We start from the raw sequence: 17623 nt of genomic DNA, 5'->3' as shown, positions 1-17623 counted from the left end.
GCTTGTGCAGTGGTTCCCAAACTTTCTCTGCAGTGCCCCCCTTTGGTACATCAGAAAACTTCTTTTAGAGTGAGAAATAAATAACAAACCGCCTTTACAGTGTAATTATTTAAAGTGTTGAGTGAGTCATCAAGCAAAGTTGAAACCATGTCCATAGCACAGGAAAGTATTAATTCCTCTGCCGTTGTGTGCGGCTTTTTACACTGTGCCACTCGTCAGGCAACTTTATATGTGGCGAGTTGAGAATTTGCCGGCACTGATGCAGCTTTAGTAAAAAATGACTGTTGTGAATGGCAGTTTAGGAGGTCTTTGTCTGAAAAACTCAACTGGCTTGTCTTTGTGCTCTGGATGTTTTGTCTCCAAGTGGCGTCTTAGCTTGTTCGGCTTCAAGCTGTCACGAGCTAGCGCTTTAAGACAGACAACCCACTGCGGTCTCTCCTCATTACCCACCGTTGTACAGGTGAAGCCAAAGGCATCATATCTTCTTTTCTTTGCCATGGAAGGAAATTGCTTTGGAAGGACATTTGGCAATGCTTCATCCTTTGCTTTGCGTTTACATGGGAGCCCCATCAAAAAAATTGTCCATGTTATGGTAGCAGTGTCATTTATTGATTGATTGATTGATGCATTCCACCCATGCCCCCCCCTGCAATCCCCAAAACATGTCATAGACAACTTGTGAAAAAGGGCACAATATGTTTCGTTTAAAGTCAGTCTGCAAGCTAATAATATTGATACAAATTGTGTGAAGAAGAACAAAATGCTTTCTAAAATTTCTGAGAATACAATTATTCCTAGACACCTTGGGGAATTGTTTTTATATGCCAGCACAGTAGTAAAATGATTTTTGCTTTTTCTGTTGTAATATTCCTATCCATAACAAGCCACACACCGGAACTAATGAGGGACTAGGGATCTTCAAGGGAGGTGGCCTATTATTATTCATTGAAAAATAGTAAACAAATGCATAAATGTTAATGTCAGAGGGTTGCTATCTGTCCAATTAATCTATGGAGATGCCTTTGGGCAGCCTCATTGTTAAGCCATATTTTTTTTCTTCAGGGGAAATATGCAATTAAGAGCTGAGTAGAGAAGACATTAAACTTGTCTTTTATTTTTCTTTCCTTCACTTTTATTTTTGTCTTCCTCTGTAACTGCTGTCTTTCCTAAGAAAGGAAAGAAAAACAAATTAACCAGTGCATATCAAACTGAATCAGTATCCTCCTGCTCTCCCACAATCACATCCATTCATTTAACACTCAGTGGGGTTACATGGCAGTGAAAGGATCGGATTATTGGCTAAATTACAATAAGAATGAGTTGAGCAAGGGTAATTATCCTTGGATATATGGCGATGAATGAATCGAATCAGAGGCACAAAGCATGTCATACTCCGATACGATAGGTGGCGCTGTACCCATTTCAACTATTGCTAATAGAGCCACAACAACAACAAACTCAGGAATTCGAGAAAATGGCGACTGAAGAGCAAGATGAAGGTACATTTCGTTTGTGATGAGCTGCTTGTTGCACAAACGCGATGCACAACGGCACATTCTCCATCGCGTTGCTTGTTTCTTTCCTACGACGACTACAACAGTAATATTGTCTCTTCCGACTTCCGGTTCACGACCGCGGGAAAAAATCTTGAGCATGCGCAGAACGAAAGTCTAATTCACCACGTGCTTCGCCCGTCTACAAGCACGTTTAATTTGACTTTCAACCGAGTTATCTCGGGGTCTTAATCTGATTGCGAGTAATCCGATCTGATCCAATTTCTTATCAGACTAAGGTGTCTATATGCACTTAATAACTCAATCTTATTGTAATTTAGCCAATTATCCAATCCTTTCAGTGCCATATAACCCCACTGACTTTTTCTGTTTTATTATATTAAATACGCACTGCTACCAGAAATTGCAATATAGTGGCACAGGCCATCATCTCTATACTTCTAAACAGCATGAAGCACTATAGCTGTCCTTTTAAAAAAATGTCTCATGTCATTAAACCCACTTTTAACATTTTCATGGATGCTGCATTGATTCTCAGATAAGATAATAGCATACAATCTGTCATTCCGCAGCCCATTACCCTGCAAATATGCTGGAGATGGAATCTTTCACTTTGCACTGATGTTTCAGTTTAACATATGGATCAGGGTGAGCAATCTGTCGCTGAAGCTGATGCAGTGTAACTTAAGTCATGACTACTGGGTATTGAGCAGAAGATTCCCATCTTTGGACAGTCTACAGGGTGGGAAACAACAAAGTGCTTTTAAAGCTGCAGTCTGCAACTCTTTTTCAAGCATAATGCCTGGAACTGTCCGGGGATTCTGAAAGTAGTACATTAAATACCCCAATACAAAAAAAAAAATAGTTCTCTAGGTCCCCTATATGTCCCGCTAGGTCCCTCCAAAGCCAGCAGGTTTGTTTACAAAATTGCAGACCGGACCGGTAAAAGGTAACCAATCAGGTTACGAGCTGGGCTCTGCTGCCTGTCAATCACCGATTGTTCACGCGCGATACAAGGTAGGCTCGTCCCCACGCTTATTTATCTAGACTATTGAACTTCATTTCGGGCTAGTCTACTTACTGTGTCTTCCAGGATCGCAAATGACAGGTGAGTTGATGAATGAGGAGTCATGTAGGCGCATCTGGCGTGCACGTCTACGTGCACGAGTTCTCATGTGTTTTGAAGGGGCGGGACAGGAAGTTGAATAACTTTTTATTTTTCGGTTAAAAAATAAGCATTTCTTGCATTTTGCGACTACGGAGGTCACCGTTTTCAACTTCAAGCGTTCTGATAAATCATGTAAACTCTTAAAATGCCAAAAAGTAGGACTTTACATATGACAACAACAAATCTTGCAGACTGCAGCTTTAAGTTAATCAGGGCTTTGATTTTAGCTTCATTGTTTGACTGTCTGGAGCATGTTGTGTGCTACACTTATTAATTGCCTGACCAAAGGATACAATCGTCATAGAGCCAGCAGTCTCTCAGTTATGTCACTCATTTTCTGGAGTTCTGTAGCATCTCAAACACGCGAAGGAGTGATAGGATATCTAAGGTTACCACAGTAGTTGGTTCTATTTATAAAGGTTTATTACTCCTCTCTGTCAGTTATCAGAATTCTTAAGTGATGAGTTAATTACTGAGACTTGGGAATGAAGCAGCATCATACAGATATTTAGCAGATTCAGCTACAAATATAAATGATTTTTATTAATTTCTAACTTTATTAAGTTAGATAAACTTTAATGTTGAGTCTTTATTGTTATTGCTGAGCTTAGTTTATACAGAAACATGATCAGTATGTTAGCGGACTTCCCACCATGCTATATTTGAGAAACTGAACTTTCTTTGAGTTATATAATATAATAGCAATATAAATTACATATGATGGAAAGTTGTGGTATGTTTTCTATACATGCTGTTTTTGTGAGTCACTGCTTTCTCATTCTGTGATTCTCTATTTTTCATGCAATAAGAATTAAGTTCAAACTTCTTATAATTTCATTCAACTTGTTCTTTTAACTTAATTAGTTTAGAATTTTTAGAATATTTAATATTTTATTTAGCTGATTATTCAGTGTGGCAGCAGGGGAGCTTTTATTTACAAGGGCAGCTTATCATACATGTTCACAAAAATTAAAACAACAAAATTCAAGACCTGACTTAAGTAATTCTTTGGAATTATCTGAAGGATCTATTTTTACTCTTTATTCATAAATAAATATGAGCCACAGGTATGTCATTTGCAAATCTGCAGGGATTAAAGCTGTCGCCTCACAGTAAGAAGGTACTTAAACTTAAAAACTTAAAATTCAACTTGCATTCCTTAGAGAATGGTATAGGTTGCTTCTCATGTGTGTAAACAGCTAGCTTGAAATCAAATTGAGTCCTGCAGTGAAGTGATGATTAAAATAAATCTAAATAAAGGATATTGTTAATTTTCTAACCTTTAAATGAAGGTCAGGTGGTTCTTACATGCATGTAAATACACAGAATGTGTATGTGATGGACACACAAGCTAGCAAGTGTGTGTGTGTGCATGTGTATGTGATATATGAAAAGACTCCAGGCCCAATGTACTGACTACTGCTGGCCATCCGTTCAATGATAAAGTTATTTGTCATTTTGTGCTTAAATTGGCAGACATGCATACGTGATTGTAGGAGTTATGTGTGTTATGTTTAGCTGACACACACTGCTTGTGATTTCACAAAGGTAGACTATTACTGGAGAGGATCTGCAACATGCGTGATGACCCCAATCTACATTGTTGCGGATCTTTAGCTTTAGATCAGCGATATCAGCAGAAATTTTCATATTAGCGATTATGCTGCATCTTATATCACCTGCGCAGACTGATGACATGGGGAGTGCTACAGCTGGCATCGACCAAGCACTCTAAGGCAGAGAAATCCTTCTTCCTCATGGATACATAACAACTCACCTATTCTTTGCACTTTCGGATCTGTTGTAGGTTATGAATAACACACAGAGCGATTTCTTAAACGATGTCTCATTAAAACCTTTACCACATGTTTTCACAACTAAAGATCCAAAGAAGTTACGTGTAACACCTCTGCAGGATGACTCACTGGTCGAGCCAGTGCAATCTGATGACAGACCGTACACTAATGGCTGCATTGTGTCACAGGCAAATGTATGGAAGTGCATCATAACGTGCAGATCACACATGCTTTGTATTATCTGGAGAAAACAATCTTTGTGCACCAAAGTAAGATAATTACTCTGACGCTCTCCAGGACATGTTTCCTACTGATGCAGATAAACTATGCCCCAGATGGATCCAGCTATTATGCATCATCAACATTGTGGCCCCACTCCAACAAGTCAAAAACTCCAACGCAGATAATAGATTTTCTATTCACCTACACCATGGCAATAGTTCATTTCACTGATGCCATACTGAGTATTTCAGAGGCGAATTTAAAAGAGCAGCAGTCTTTTTCAGGAACTTGTGAACAAGGCTGCAAAATACATCTCCTCTGTACTCTCATTCAGAGGCTCTAACTCTCTGCTCAAAAACAAAAACAAAAGTCAATTGCTCATGCTCACAAGTTCCTAAGTGCTCTCTAAGCTTGAACCAATGACAGGTGAGCCAGAGAACAGTATATTTCAGGTTAAAAACTAGATACAAAGCACCCTCACCATCCACTCCTATGTTTCAGATTCCTAAATTTAGCAGGGAACAAACAGATGATGCCATGTGTTGACATACTGCATTAGTGTATCAGCAGTGTTGGGCAAGCTACTTGTAAAATGTAGTGAGCTAAGCTATCAGCTACTCAACCATAAATTAAGCTTCACTACACTAAAGCTACCACCACTAGAAATGTAGTGAGCTAAGCTACAAAAATGTGGGGAAAAGTAGTTCACTACATCAGAAGCTACATTGTACCGACATAATATCAGATTGATTTAAAGACATACTATGCAACTTTTTCATGGCCAGCTGCAGCGAGGACTGTAGCCTCTGTACATGGGGCGGCTGCTCAACCCACTACGCCACCGACGAAGAGGGGCGCCCTCTTTAGACTTTTAATCACTGAAAGCAACAGATGTTCTTCTCTTCCATTTCCTTCATAAATAATTAAATCGTAGAACAGTATGTTCCCCAGCGTTTGTTTAGGCAAATGCTTCACTTTCTGAACAAACGAGTGGTGCGCGCTCGCTCCCGCGAGGGGGTGCATCTGACGGCAGGGGTGCCAAATTCGGCACAACACCGGTATGTATGCAGGTGGCACTAGCAGACGAGTGGGAGCAGCTTGCGCATGATGTTCAACAGACATTCACTTTATTGTGTTCAAAACCATGTTGTGATGCTGGTAACTGCTGTTTTCCTGAGGCATGACCTGAAATTTTGTAGCTTTTGTGGACGCTACGTCACTACTTGACAAAAAAAATAGCTTAACTACAGGGACATTACTCGATAAACTAGTAGCTTCGCTACAAGTAGTGACGCTACTGCCCATCACTGTGTATCAGTGCATTTAACTGTTTTAATAACAGTAGTATTACAGCAAATAAGTGGAAGACATACAATTTTGGCCAATTATTTCCCAACATATTCAATGTCAGTAATACTGTAATACACAAGTTTATTCAAATGATGTAATCACACCTATGTACGTGCGTGTTCAGTCAAAGATAAACAGTCTTCTTAACAAACTAACTGAACACTACTACTTGGTCAAAAATTGATTTAACGCTGATCAGACACAGTTAAATTGTAAAGCACATAAAGACGCATCCACATGTGCACACGATCCGTTTTCTTCTGGCTGCTAAGCAGCTATTGTCATTCAGGGTTCATGCATTCTGTGCCTACTCTGCGCTGGTCCTACCTCCTGTAATGTTTTTCTGCCACAGTGGTTAAATTGAGTGAAACTAAATGTTAAAAATTAATTAGATTGTCAAGAGCAGCACTATCCAACCATCTGGAATCTGATGAACTGGTCTGACTGATACTCATATAGCAGGATGCTGTGTACAATAGTTGTAGAAAGTTATGAACTTGACTGTAATGACAGTGATGGAATTTTGTGCGAATCCCCTTTGTGTAATGATGTGCAACTTAAAAGTCCTCCATTTGGCTGGTAGAGATAATGTGACAACAGTAGCTACAGTTGTAGTTCCTTGTCCATAATTTTATTTATATTTCAAAAAGCGTATACTGAGCTGTATTGAGAATGACTAATTAGGGTTAGTGCACAAAGTAGTATGCAGGCCACAGGGATGTGTCACCTTGTTTTGTTGAAAGTTTTTCAATTTTGTCTGTCAAATTTTGCATATGCACATAGATGCAACACATCCACTGCAACCCTGAAACCACTGAGGGCCCCCACATAACAAATCCCAATTTAACCCCTGATCTTTCCCAAAGATTTCTAAGTGTTTCTGTTAAAAATGATTGGATAGACAGACTTCGGCATGGCTCTGATCCCTCTGATCAAAAACAAGAAGCCCACACTAATCTTCTCAAGCCACACCTGAGACAACTCGCCCTTATTTTTCTTATGTAGTCCTTCAGGGCTGGGCAGCTTTCCCCAAGGGCACTTGGCATTACCCTCAAAACTCCTCAGGCAACTACTTAAAGATGGCGGGAGACAAAATGTGATTACCACTCAGCTTAACGAAAACAACAACGTCATCAGAAAAACAGGTGGAATTCACAATTTGATCAATAAGCAGAGAAATGAGTGTTTCTGGATAGTAGTCTCAGTACACGTAGTGTGAAAGGAGGGAATGTGACCGCCAAAGTATGCTGTTCCTCAGCCTGACATATTTCGAGAGAAGCAGGCAAGGTGGTTTCCTGTCTCCAGTCTCTGTAATATAAGCTAAGTTAAATAATTTTCGAGCAACTGACCACAGCTTTCAGATATGCACTCCTTTCCACTCTTCTGACAGCAGGAGACATTGTCGTGTTTATCTTTGACCAGCACCCTGGTCGATCTCAAGTCAAAGATGTAATAATGATAAAAAACAACAACAACAATATTGATAATGATGATAGTAATAATAAGAATGATAGAAACAGCTAATACAAACTCCCTGTAGGATGTTATAATAATGCATGAATTGATTGTGACAGGCACAAAAAATATCTTGGCATCCGGAAAACAAATCATGCTGAAACTTGGCACCAAAGTCCAAGTACACATGTGCTGGCACCAAATAGCAGCCTGAGATCCAACTTTCCTCCCGGGTGGCTTTGACAGGGTCTCTGATTGTGTGGTGACAAAGGAGCTGCAGAGTCCAAAAACAAGCATCTGTGAGTAGAGCGGAGGAGGTGTTTGTAGGAAGGGAAATATGAAAAGAGAAAGGGGGCAGAAAAGCTAAAGACACAGTGAGAAATGTGACATAAAGAAAGCATCCCAACAACATGTTAACAGATGTGTAGGAAGCTGTGCAAAAACAGTGGAAGTGGGAGTGATGGAAGTGTCAGTGTGACAGAAAAAGAGGACCGACTGCTTTTAAAGTTTGCTGCTCAACAGCTGGCATCCACCTAGTTTCTGACCCCAACCAGGTTATCAGGCCAGCACATCTTTATGTAGACTGCATGGAAACCCATTAATATTGACAAGCTACTCATACAAACTTCTCTTTACACGCTTGAGTTACCAGCAAAGATGACATCCAAACAACGACCAGCCAGTTCTTTTCGACTTGAACAATGCAGCTGAGAGACAGAGCCACATCTTTTTGCAATTCAACTTGTCTCATGCTCTTAAAAGATACAATTAAAGTGCAGCAGAAACCTAAGGTCATTCTTAGTATGGCTGAAGAATTGAATAAACTGCTCAATGATATTCTCTGTATAACACACACTGAGGGACATGTTGGAATTGTCAGCTTTGTTATTGAAATGGGGTGCATCTTCTTTTCCATGGATCACACTGAGGATGTTGCTATGGGGATTTTCTTTTGTCAAAAACATAATGATGTTGTTTAGATGTGGCTGTGGGTTTCAAAAGGGCTCTTTCCTCTTTTCTTTCCTGCCACAAAAGAATGAAAGGAAATGTTCTCACTGGGAAATGCATGGTCATATGTAGAGGGCCAGCTAGAGCATGAACATATTAGCTCATTGTGTTCTAAGGAGAAAAGAGGTGTTTCATTTTATGCCCACCTCAATAGAGCTGAAATCAATCATAATAGTAATAATACAAACTGTATATTTTGAGTAAACTGCAGCAATATTAGCACAAAGTGCAAAGTAGAGAAATTAGAAGTTAAAGACGCATATCATTAAAGGGGAAGTTAATTTATTTTAAACCTGGACCTTATTTCTGGCATAAAATACGTTTGTCTACTAACCGATAACAGTTTTGTGAAAGTCGGCGTCCTTCGGAGGATATTTAGATTACTTAAGATCCGTGTATATCCATATAAACGGGAGTGAGGCTAGCGGGGATATCGGGGGGCTTATAGGGGGCTTTCAACACATGCGTCTAGTGGGATGACTTCATTGACGCGCACCGCTGCAGCACAGCTTATCTACTCCAGGAAGGACGTCCATCGTACTCAAAGTCGTCGTCCACGTCGTCAGAATCTGATAAATATCCTGCCGTGTTGCACGGAGTAAATAAGCTGTGCTGAATGTGCAAAATGCAGCTGAAACGTGGAGTACTAAAATGGTCAAGTAGAAATAGTCAAGTAGAAAAACTTATTTTTTCTCAGAGTCCTAGGCTTTAACCAGAATGATGGCACACAGCTTCTAAAAAGCTGCAACTGTAACATTTTTGGCATTAAACTGTTTTAAACTTTAATAGATTTATAATATTTATTAACATAATTATGAGACATAACTGCTATGCATCATGCTGCAGTGATATTTATTGAAGTTGCTGTAAAATGTTTTGGTGAGCAGAGCAGATTATAGTTTTTTCAGGATTTTGTCATTTCTCCACAGAAACTGCTTCAGAATAAACATTTCAGATACTCTAAAAGCCTCATTTTCCCTGTCTTCAGTCAACAAAAATGCACCGACTCAGCTCATTTAATGTTCTTTTACCCCTCTCTCATATCCTATCTATTAGATCATAATGGCTTTTAGACTGCTAAATATGTGACTCAAGTATGTTGAGTTTTGCAAAAACATTTGCAAACCTTCTGTCTTGATTGTTGTGGCTGTAGCTGACTGTATGTCCCACAGTCTATGTCTACAACTGGTGGAGACTGGTGGACACAGCTTAAATGGTACATGAAATACAACCAGATACAGTTACAACAAAGGAACTATGCTGCTTACCATCTGCATGCTTATTCAATCTCGGCTTAGTTCAAGGATCAGGACTGATTTCCTTGGTGTTGGCGGATGCTGGTTGCCAGGGGACAGGATGTTATAAGTAGGCAAGGAAGTGGAAGCTTGGCAAGAAAGTGGTGGTTCATGCTACACTTGACTGCCAGCTCAACTCACGGCCTTCCGGCATTTTGACAGTTCAACCATTTTCGTGTTTACTCTTTCATTCTTTATAGTCCAGGCAAAGTAACTAATTTTTGAGTCAAAAATGGAACTAATTGTAAAAGATTTTTTTTCAGCATAAATCATTTCTATGGGGTGTCCAGAACAACATACTAAAAGTCCTAAGAAATCCCAGTTGAGGAAATATGTTAAATTTTCATCAATCCGAGATGTGTGCCAGTAGGGCCAAGCAACAATACACCCCAATGGGGTTATTTTTTCCCCTTACTCCTATCAAAATGAAACTTTACACAATGAAAGTACCCATGAACAGTAACATTTTTTGTATTACAAGTTTCTTTGAAAATAAATTGTAATATGCAAATGAGCTATACACTAATCGAATATGCCCGTATCACGTATGCACATGATACAACTTGGGAGTGGGACCCCACTGAGAACTCAGCTTTCCCACTCTTTTGACAAATTTGGCAACATTTGGCAACAAATTTATGTCAGATATGTCACACAGAAATATGGTACGGCTACTGTCATAGTCTTTGATGGCTACAAAGAAGAACCAACAATAAAAAATGCCACTCAACTGCGCCGAACAGGTGTTACTCCTGGTGTAACTGTACACTTCTCTGGTGACATGATCATCCAATCCAAAAAGGACCAGTTCCTTAACAATAAGGAAAACAAACAACGGTTCTTGGTTTATCTCAGTGAAAAACTTGAGAGGGCTGGATGTATCACAGACCATGCAAAGCATGACGCAGATGTGCTCATTGTTCAAACTGCCATTGCCTCTGCCAGAACAAAAGACACAGTCTTAGTAGGTGATGACACAGACTTGTTAGTACTCTTGTTGCATCATGCTGATCTGAATGCACAGGAGCTGTTTCTGGCACCAGAACCAAAGAAAGCAACAAAAACAAGACGGATATGGTCCATAAAGCAAATGAAGGAGTTACTTGGTCCCAAGGTGTGTGACAATCTCCTCTTTATCCATGCCATTTTAGGCTGTGATTCTACATCTCGTCTTTTTGGCATAGGAAAGGGAATGGCACTGAAAAAAGTCAAGAATGACACTAGCTTTCTTGAACAAGCTAAGGTGTTCAGCCAGTCACAGGAACATGTGGGAAAAGGCATCATTATTGCAGCAGGTGAGAAAGTTCTGGTATCACTGTATGGGGGCGAAAAAGATGAATCACTGGATATGCTGAGATACAGGCGATTCTGTGAGAAAGCCACTCAGAACTCGTCTCCAGTGGAACCTCAAACTCTCCCTCCAACATCAACAGCTGCAAAGTTCCACAGTCTTCGGGTCTTTTACCAGATAATGGAGTGGAAAGGGGAAAGTGAACATATGGACCCAAAAGACTGGGGGTGGTATGTTTTGGATGGGAGATTTACGCCAATAATGATAGATCAGCCTGCAGCACCACCAGAGATACTCGATGTAGTCCGCTGTAGTTGCAGGAAAGACTGCAGCACAAAGAAATGCACATGCAGAAGACATGGACTCCCTTGCACTGCCATTTGCGGAGAATGTCGTGGTATTAGCTGCACAAACTCACAGTTGCCTGATTTATCAGATGAATAAGAAAAAAACTAATAAAAAATAAGTAAATAAAAAAAATCTAGAATAACCAAAAAAAAAAAAAAAATTAAATTAAATTAAAAAACACAAAAAAAACCCTCCCCTGTTGTTGTTACCTTGTTGTGGTGGGGAGGCTTGTGTGCCTCCGTGACACTGAAGACTATACCGGCGGGGGTTATACCCCTGGCAGGTACTACCAAGCCAGGCAGTTTTCAGGTTAGAGGCCAGTCTAAGAGCAGCATTGCCATCACCCATTGGCAGTAGGATGATTGGATGAAGATTGGGCCGATGTATTTGTCATACATGAATGGTGTTTCTGCCTGTGCAAATTAGTATAAGGGTGGAGCTCATGTGCATATTCAAATTCATTTTCAAAGAAACTTCTAATACAAAATGTTTTACTTTTCATGTACACTTTCATTGTGTGAACTTTTATTGTGGTAGGAGTAAAAGAAAAAATCAGGCCTATTTGGATGTATTTTGGGCATATTCGATTAGTGTATAGCTCATTTGCATATTACAATTTATTTTCAAAGAAACTTGTAGTACAGAAAATTTTACTGTTCGTGGGTACTTTCATTGTGTAAAGTTTCATTTTGATAGGAGTAAAGGAAAAAAAATAGCCCCATTGAGGTGTATTGTTGCCTGGCCGTATTGGCATACATCTCAGATTCATGAGAATATAACATATTTCCCCAACTAGGATTTCTTAGGACTTTTAGTATGTTGTTCTGGACACCTCATAGAAATGATATAAGCTGAAAAAACTTCTTTTACAATTAGTCCGTCGTAAAATGCTACTTTGCCTGGACTATTAACTCTCTGGCTTTCAGCATGACCGACGAGAAGCTGAAATCATAGACTTGTAGAGAAGAAATGGTACTAAAAGGGACTTCTCCACTGTTAGGCAGTTCCACTTTTCTGTTCATCTCATGCTAGATTGAGGTTAGACTAGAAAATACTTCAACGCACCTCATCTTAAGGTCAATAGTGGTTTTACGAGAAGAAATGGGCTGGCGCTGGCTGGTTAACATGCTAATTTCAGTGAAAATGTCTGCAACACAATCTCTAAGTAATTTATAATGAAATCCCATCTATTGTTTCTTCAGATTACGTAGATGCTTTTAGTTTACTTCTGAAGGTTTTAAGCAGTTCTTGCATAATTGAATCTTTAAAGCTAAACTATACTTTTTGTAAGGAGAACTTACACATTTTCCCAACAAGTTACAGATTACACCAATAAAATATGGAACAAAAAGCTGTTTAATTCAATACACCAAATGTTATATCAATATGATAAAGGCCAAAGTATTTACTGTAAGGCTTTTATTTCTTAACTTGTAAGGCTTACATATGCAAACAAAAAAATTCCAATACTTTTGCTTATGTATTTACTCAGTGCATAAAATATGCAATCTCTTAATAATAGAATAAAAAAATGAAATAATAATAAAATGAAAAACGGAACAATTTGAAATAATCCCACGCTTTAGAAACCAGAAATGATTATACCTACTGTACAATACTTCACTAAGTGGGTCCAGCTGTATATCTTTGCTACTTCTTTCTCTCTTTTTCCTCACACACGCACACATAGACAAGCTTCTTGGTCCCCCAGACAACGTTATTGAAGTCTTTAATCAAGACTAATGTGGAATGTCCCATACGACCACCATTAATCATTCGAACCCAGACAACTGTGCCATTGATCAATGCTATACTTCAAAGCTGCAGCTGCTGGCACAAGTCTGCATGTCTGTCCAGCTCCGTTTGCACTGTATAGCACGTCAAGACTTAAATATTAAATATGACATGGCCATTTCCATTGCTCTAATAAAACGTTTTCAGCCACTTTTGAAAACTGGCCAGTTTTCAGCCAGAAAACACACAGGGGAAAAAAGGTTAACATGTAGTGGCATAAAGTCTTTGCTGATCTAAGTATCTCCCTGGTATGCTGCTTGGAAACAGGGCTGGCAAGGGGCTAAATCAGAGCTAACAGAGTTAAGAGTACAAACATTTACTTTGAAATAACCTCTCTGGCTCCAACATTCACAAACCTGAGTGGCGCAGAGCTCTTCTTTTGAAAGCTGTCATCAACGTTTAGTGGTGAAGAGATACAAACTCTCTACAATTCAGAGGCAGCTTGCTAACCTAAAACACATTTATTTTACTCAGATGGTTTTCTCCCAGAAGCTGGCAGGAACACACAAGCGATGGCCTATTCCACCGAGGGAAATCAGCTTCAGTTAAAGCTCAGTCGCATGTGCAATAAACCTAAATTTAAAAAGTCTGCAAAAACTGAAGGCGACTCCACGTTTAGGTTGTGAGTATGCCACCAAAGACACACACATGCATAGCGGACCCTGACTGATGGTTCTTCTCCACAGAAATGCACTTGCCTTATTTTGACCAAGTTTTCCTGTTACAGTGCTTTAGGGGCTGACAAACAACAGTTTATTAATTGGCTCTGGTAGTGTGTTTATATTCGTGAGGAGCGAGATAATTTCACACTGGCCTTGGAACAGTTGTGCTCTGCAGCGGTGCCAAATGAACAAACTGAATGTGCTCAGCAGATTAAAGCAAAGCACAGCACAAAGAGGGTTCGCTAAGTTATTCTCTGCATTCAGATGTACTCTCCTCTAGAACACCAACACTTACAGGGAAGTTTGTTTTGTTTGTTTTGTTTTGTTTTTTTCCCCACGACTCTGAAATCTTTTATTTCAAAATGAGCCACATTTGCAGCTGTTTGCAGAGCTTTATCCTTTATAATTCAATTCATTCTCTTGAAGTATCCAATTAAAGTGAAGGAGAAATGTAGAATCATTTTTAGTATTGTTGAAGACATCTCAGGCAACAGACAGGTTGATAATTTTCTCTTCTGCATAACACACATTGAGACACAAGGTTTTAGCCATATGATAAAGTTAATTTAAGAAAAACAATACTTACACTGACTCAAATATTTTAACATTAGCTGCTACTTTTTAATATCAAAGAAAAAAGACTAGAGGTGCAATTGACATGATTTTTTATGATGGTCCGAAAGTTATGGTCACTCCTAACCTTTTCTGTCATGTACCCTCATCTTGCCCCAGACTAAACGGATGCACCCTCGCCACAACACACACGCAGAGGTCACAGACCACCAGCTCTGTGTTGGCTGAACTGGTAAAGTAGTATCAGAGGACACATCTGGCCTGACAGTGAACAGGCCGGATGGGAATGGCAGAATGCTCCCGGGCGGGTGACGGCCAGTGACTTATGACTCACAGCTGATGCTGCGGTCACTGCAGGTCACATGGAGAACAAGGGGTGGAAGGGTTAGTGTTTTTCTAAGGGGAATATTTTGGTGTCTTTTGCAAATACTTTGAAATGTTTTCATGAGTGTTGGAAGAGTATGCTCAGTTGTTCATTCAAAAATTCTTTCTTTTAGGTTTTGATTCATGACATTTCAGATTTGTCGGATGTCAACCTTAATGCAAATAGTATGTCTAGTGTCACCAGTGAGTCTGACCAGTTGTGGACCAAGTCCATCAAATCAAGGGTCAATATCTGCATGCCCAAGCAGCAAGGGAAATGACTATGTCTCCACTTCTTCTGAATTTAAAACACACAATAATTCTGGTAAAACTAGACATTCGAGCTGTTTTAGTCTTCTGCTTTTACTTTAATCTTTCTTGCCTTTATAAGACACCGTTTGTGCATGAGTATATGTGAGTGTTTGTACATATTTGTGAACTCCACATGATCCCCACTCCTTGTTTCAGAGTTCACTGTGTTATTTTCCACAGTATGGAAGTGAAAGAAGTAATGAGAGGCAAGGGAAAGCAAAGAAGTCATCAGAGCTCTCTTCAGCCTTTTACTTTATCAGCTTTCATCTCTCAGCCCTTCAGAGAGAATGAACAATAAAAGATTCCAATCACTAGGGGACACATTATTTCTCCCTCCTTGAATATACAATATCATGGGCCAGACCCATACAACTCCTCCTGCATGTGCATAGATAATGCACATCATTCACAATCAAGAGTGTAGCTCTATCTTTTGGCTCTGTGTGTGATTAACATAACAAATATCAAGTTTCCTCCGTCCCAGTGCTCATGATGAGTATGGATAGAGAATTACAGTGAATTATAGGAGAACTCACTCATTTTTCTTCAGCAACAGGATCAGCTGTTCACCCTCTGCGAGTACCAACAGCTGGAGTGACGCAGGATAAATCTGTAACACAAAAAGGAATCAGGAGTGATGAGGTGGTTCCCCGATCTCAACCATCCTGCCTATGATAAGCATTTGTGTGAAGCTTTACCTTTCTTTCAAACACAGGCTGTGCACTAGGAAGGATGCAAGGCACAATGGTACAAGAGGAACAGATAAGAGCTTCCACATCCTACACTTCCCAAGTCTGTGCACGACTAAGAGGGTAAACTGAACCAAGCTTTTGTTTTTATCCATACTGTCATGAAAAGATAATCCCTAAGTTGTTTGCAAAACCCTATCTCCTGGAATGAATTCTGTCTACATACTAGTCGCTGGAGGGATTTACATGTATATATATATATATATATATATATATATATATATATATATATATATATATATATATATAAATATATATATATCCATACAAAGCTAAGCTCAAACTAATTCATACTATACATTATTTCTAAATCAATTTAGAATCAATTTAGCAAAATATTGTTACAAATTTCATAAACAAGTGACAAATAATAAAAATACACTGTGTTAGGATTGTTAATTATCAATGCATTAATTGAAATGAAATACAATTGCAAACCATTCATGCCCTACTTCAGTAATCAATAGCAAAGCAGCTCTTTAATTACAATCAAGCTTTCTGTGTGTCTCCCTTGGAATTTTTTGGACCATTCTTAAGGATCTGCAGCCTTTAAGCTCTGATCTTTAGTTCCCCCAACAAAATCTCAGTGGACTCAGGTGGAGCCATGCCAGTTTTCTGGTTTGGCTGTTTGTTTTTGAATCATTAGCTATGTGTACATGCACAGCAAAATTGTACTGACCTTCCTCTTACAGAGACAGTATTCCAATGATGGTGTTTATATGCGTTGTATGTAGGATATTCAATGTTACAGAGCATAGTCAAATTAATTACTAATGCTCACCTTTTGTCCTCCTAAGCTGTTGTATTGAGCTCATCTAAAGCCTTCATGCTTACTCCAAATAACTTTGACTTGTGACATTTTTTGTGTTAAGATGATCAGAAAATGCTGTTTGCATGGCAATGTTTATCTAACTGGGATAGATAATGGTTAGCTTTTAATGGGTTTTATGATCAGAATTGTGATGTTTGAAAACAAGTTAGAGTGAAAGGCCAGCTACTTGAGATGTGTCATCTCATTTTCAATGGGCTCCTTGTTTGAAGGTCTTCGTTGTTCAAGGGCAAATTTTCTGTGGACTGCCGGTCATTTTCCTCCAGAATTTTTATGTAATCTACTCCCAAGGATATTGTCACAAATTGAAGCAAGTCATGACAATAGCCTCCCAAGGAAAACACCCCTGCATACACTCAACAAGGCTGGCCTCTATTGAACCTCAAAAGGGATGACTCAACTCTCCAATATCGACACACAACAGCTCTTCTGGACAAAGAAAAAAGCTTCTGGCGATCGATTCTATGGTTTCTTCAAATGTGTGAAAGAAAGGATAAGCATTGGGCCCAAGAGCACCACCATTGAGTTCAAACATTTTGATGGTCATACCATGCTTTGAGAATGTAGTTCAGCTAATGAGACAAGTGATCTTGTCATCGTAGAAAAGACTTCATGAAAAAAGATTCCTACATTGTGATTCTGGAGTCCAGCAGCAGTAAACCTGCAGAAAGTAGCTTTTTGTATGGCAGGTTAATTGGTGAATCTAAATTGTCCCCAGGAGAGAGTGAGAGCGTAGATGGTTGTTTGTCTCGTTTGTGTCTAAGTGGCCTTGTGATGGACTGGCGACCTGTCCAGGATGTACCCTGCCTCATGCCCAATGACAGCTGGGATAGGCTGCAGACCCCCTGTAGCCCTGGATTGGATTAAGTGGGTTTAGAAAATGGATGGATGGAT

General features: G+C 39.4%; 1 protein-coding gene across 2 annotated transcripts in view; it reads right to left on the bottom strand.

The window, feature by feature from the left end:
• adam12b (ADAM metallopeptidase domain 12b) overlaps positions 1 to 17623 on the bottom strand; it is a 96244-nt gene that overhangs the window by 59144 nt on the left and 19477 nt on the right. For both annotated transcript variants that reach the window (XM_075478437.1, XM_075478438.1), the window contains exon 3: positions 15688 to 15761. In XM_075478437.1, the coding sequence (XP_075334552.1) occupies positions 15688 to 15761 (74 nt within the window). The remainder of the gene's footprint in view (positions 1 to 15687; positions 15762 to 17623) is intronic.

Source organism: Odontesthes bonariensis, chromosome 2 (genome assembly GCF_027942865.1).
Source record: "Odontesthes bonariensis isolate fOdoBon6 chromosome 2, fOdoBon6.hap1, whole genome shotgun sequence".
NCBI lineage: Eukaryota > Metazoa > Chordata > Actinopteri > Atheriniformes > Atherinopsidae > Odontesthes > Odontesthes bonariensis.
The sequence above is the reverse complement of the archived record's forward strand: the minus strand, read 5'-3'. Positions and strand labels throughout refer to the sequence as shown.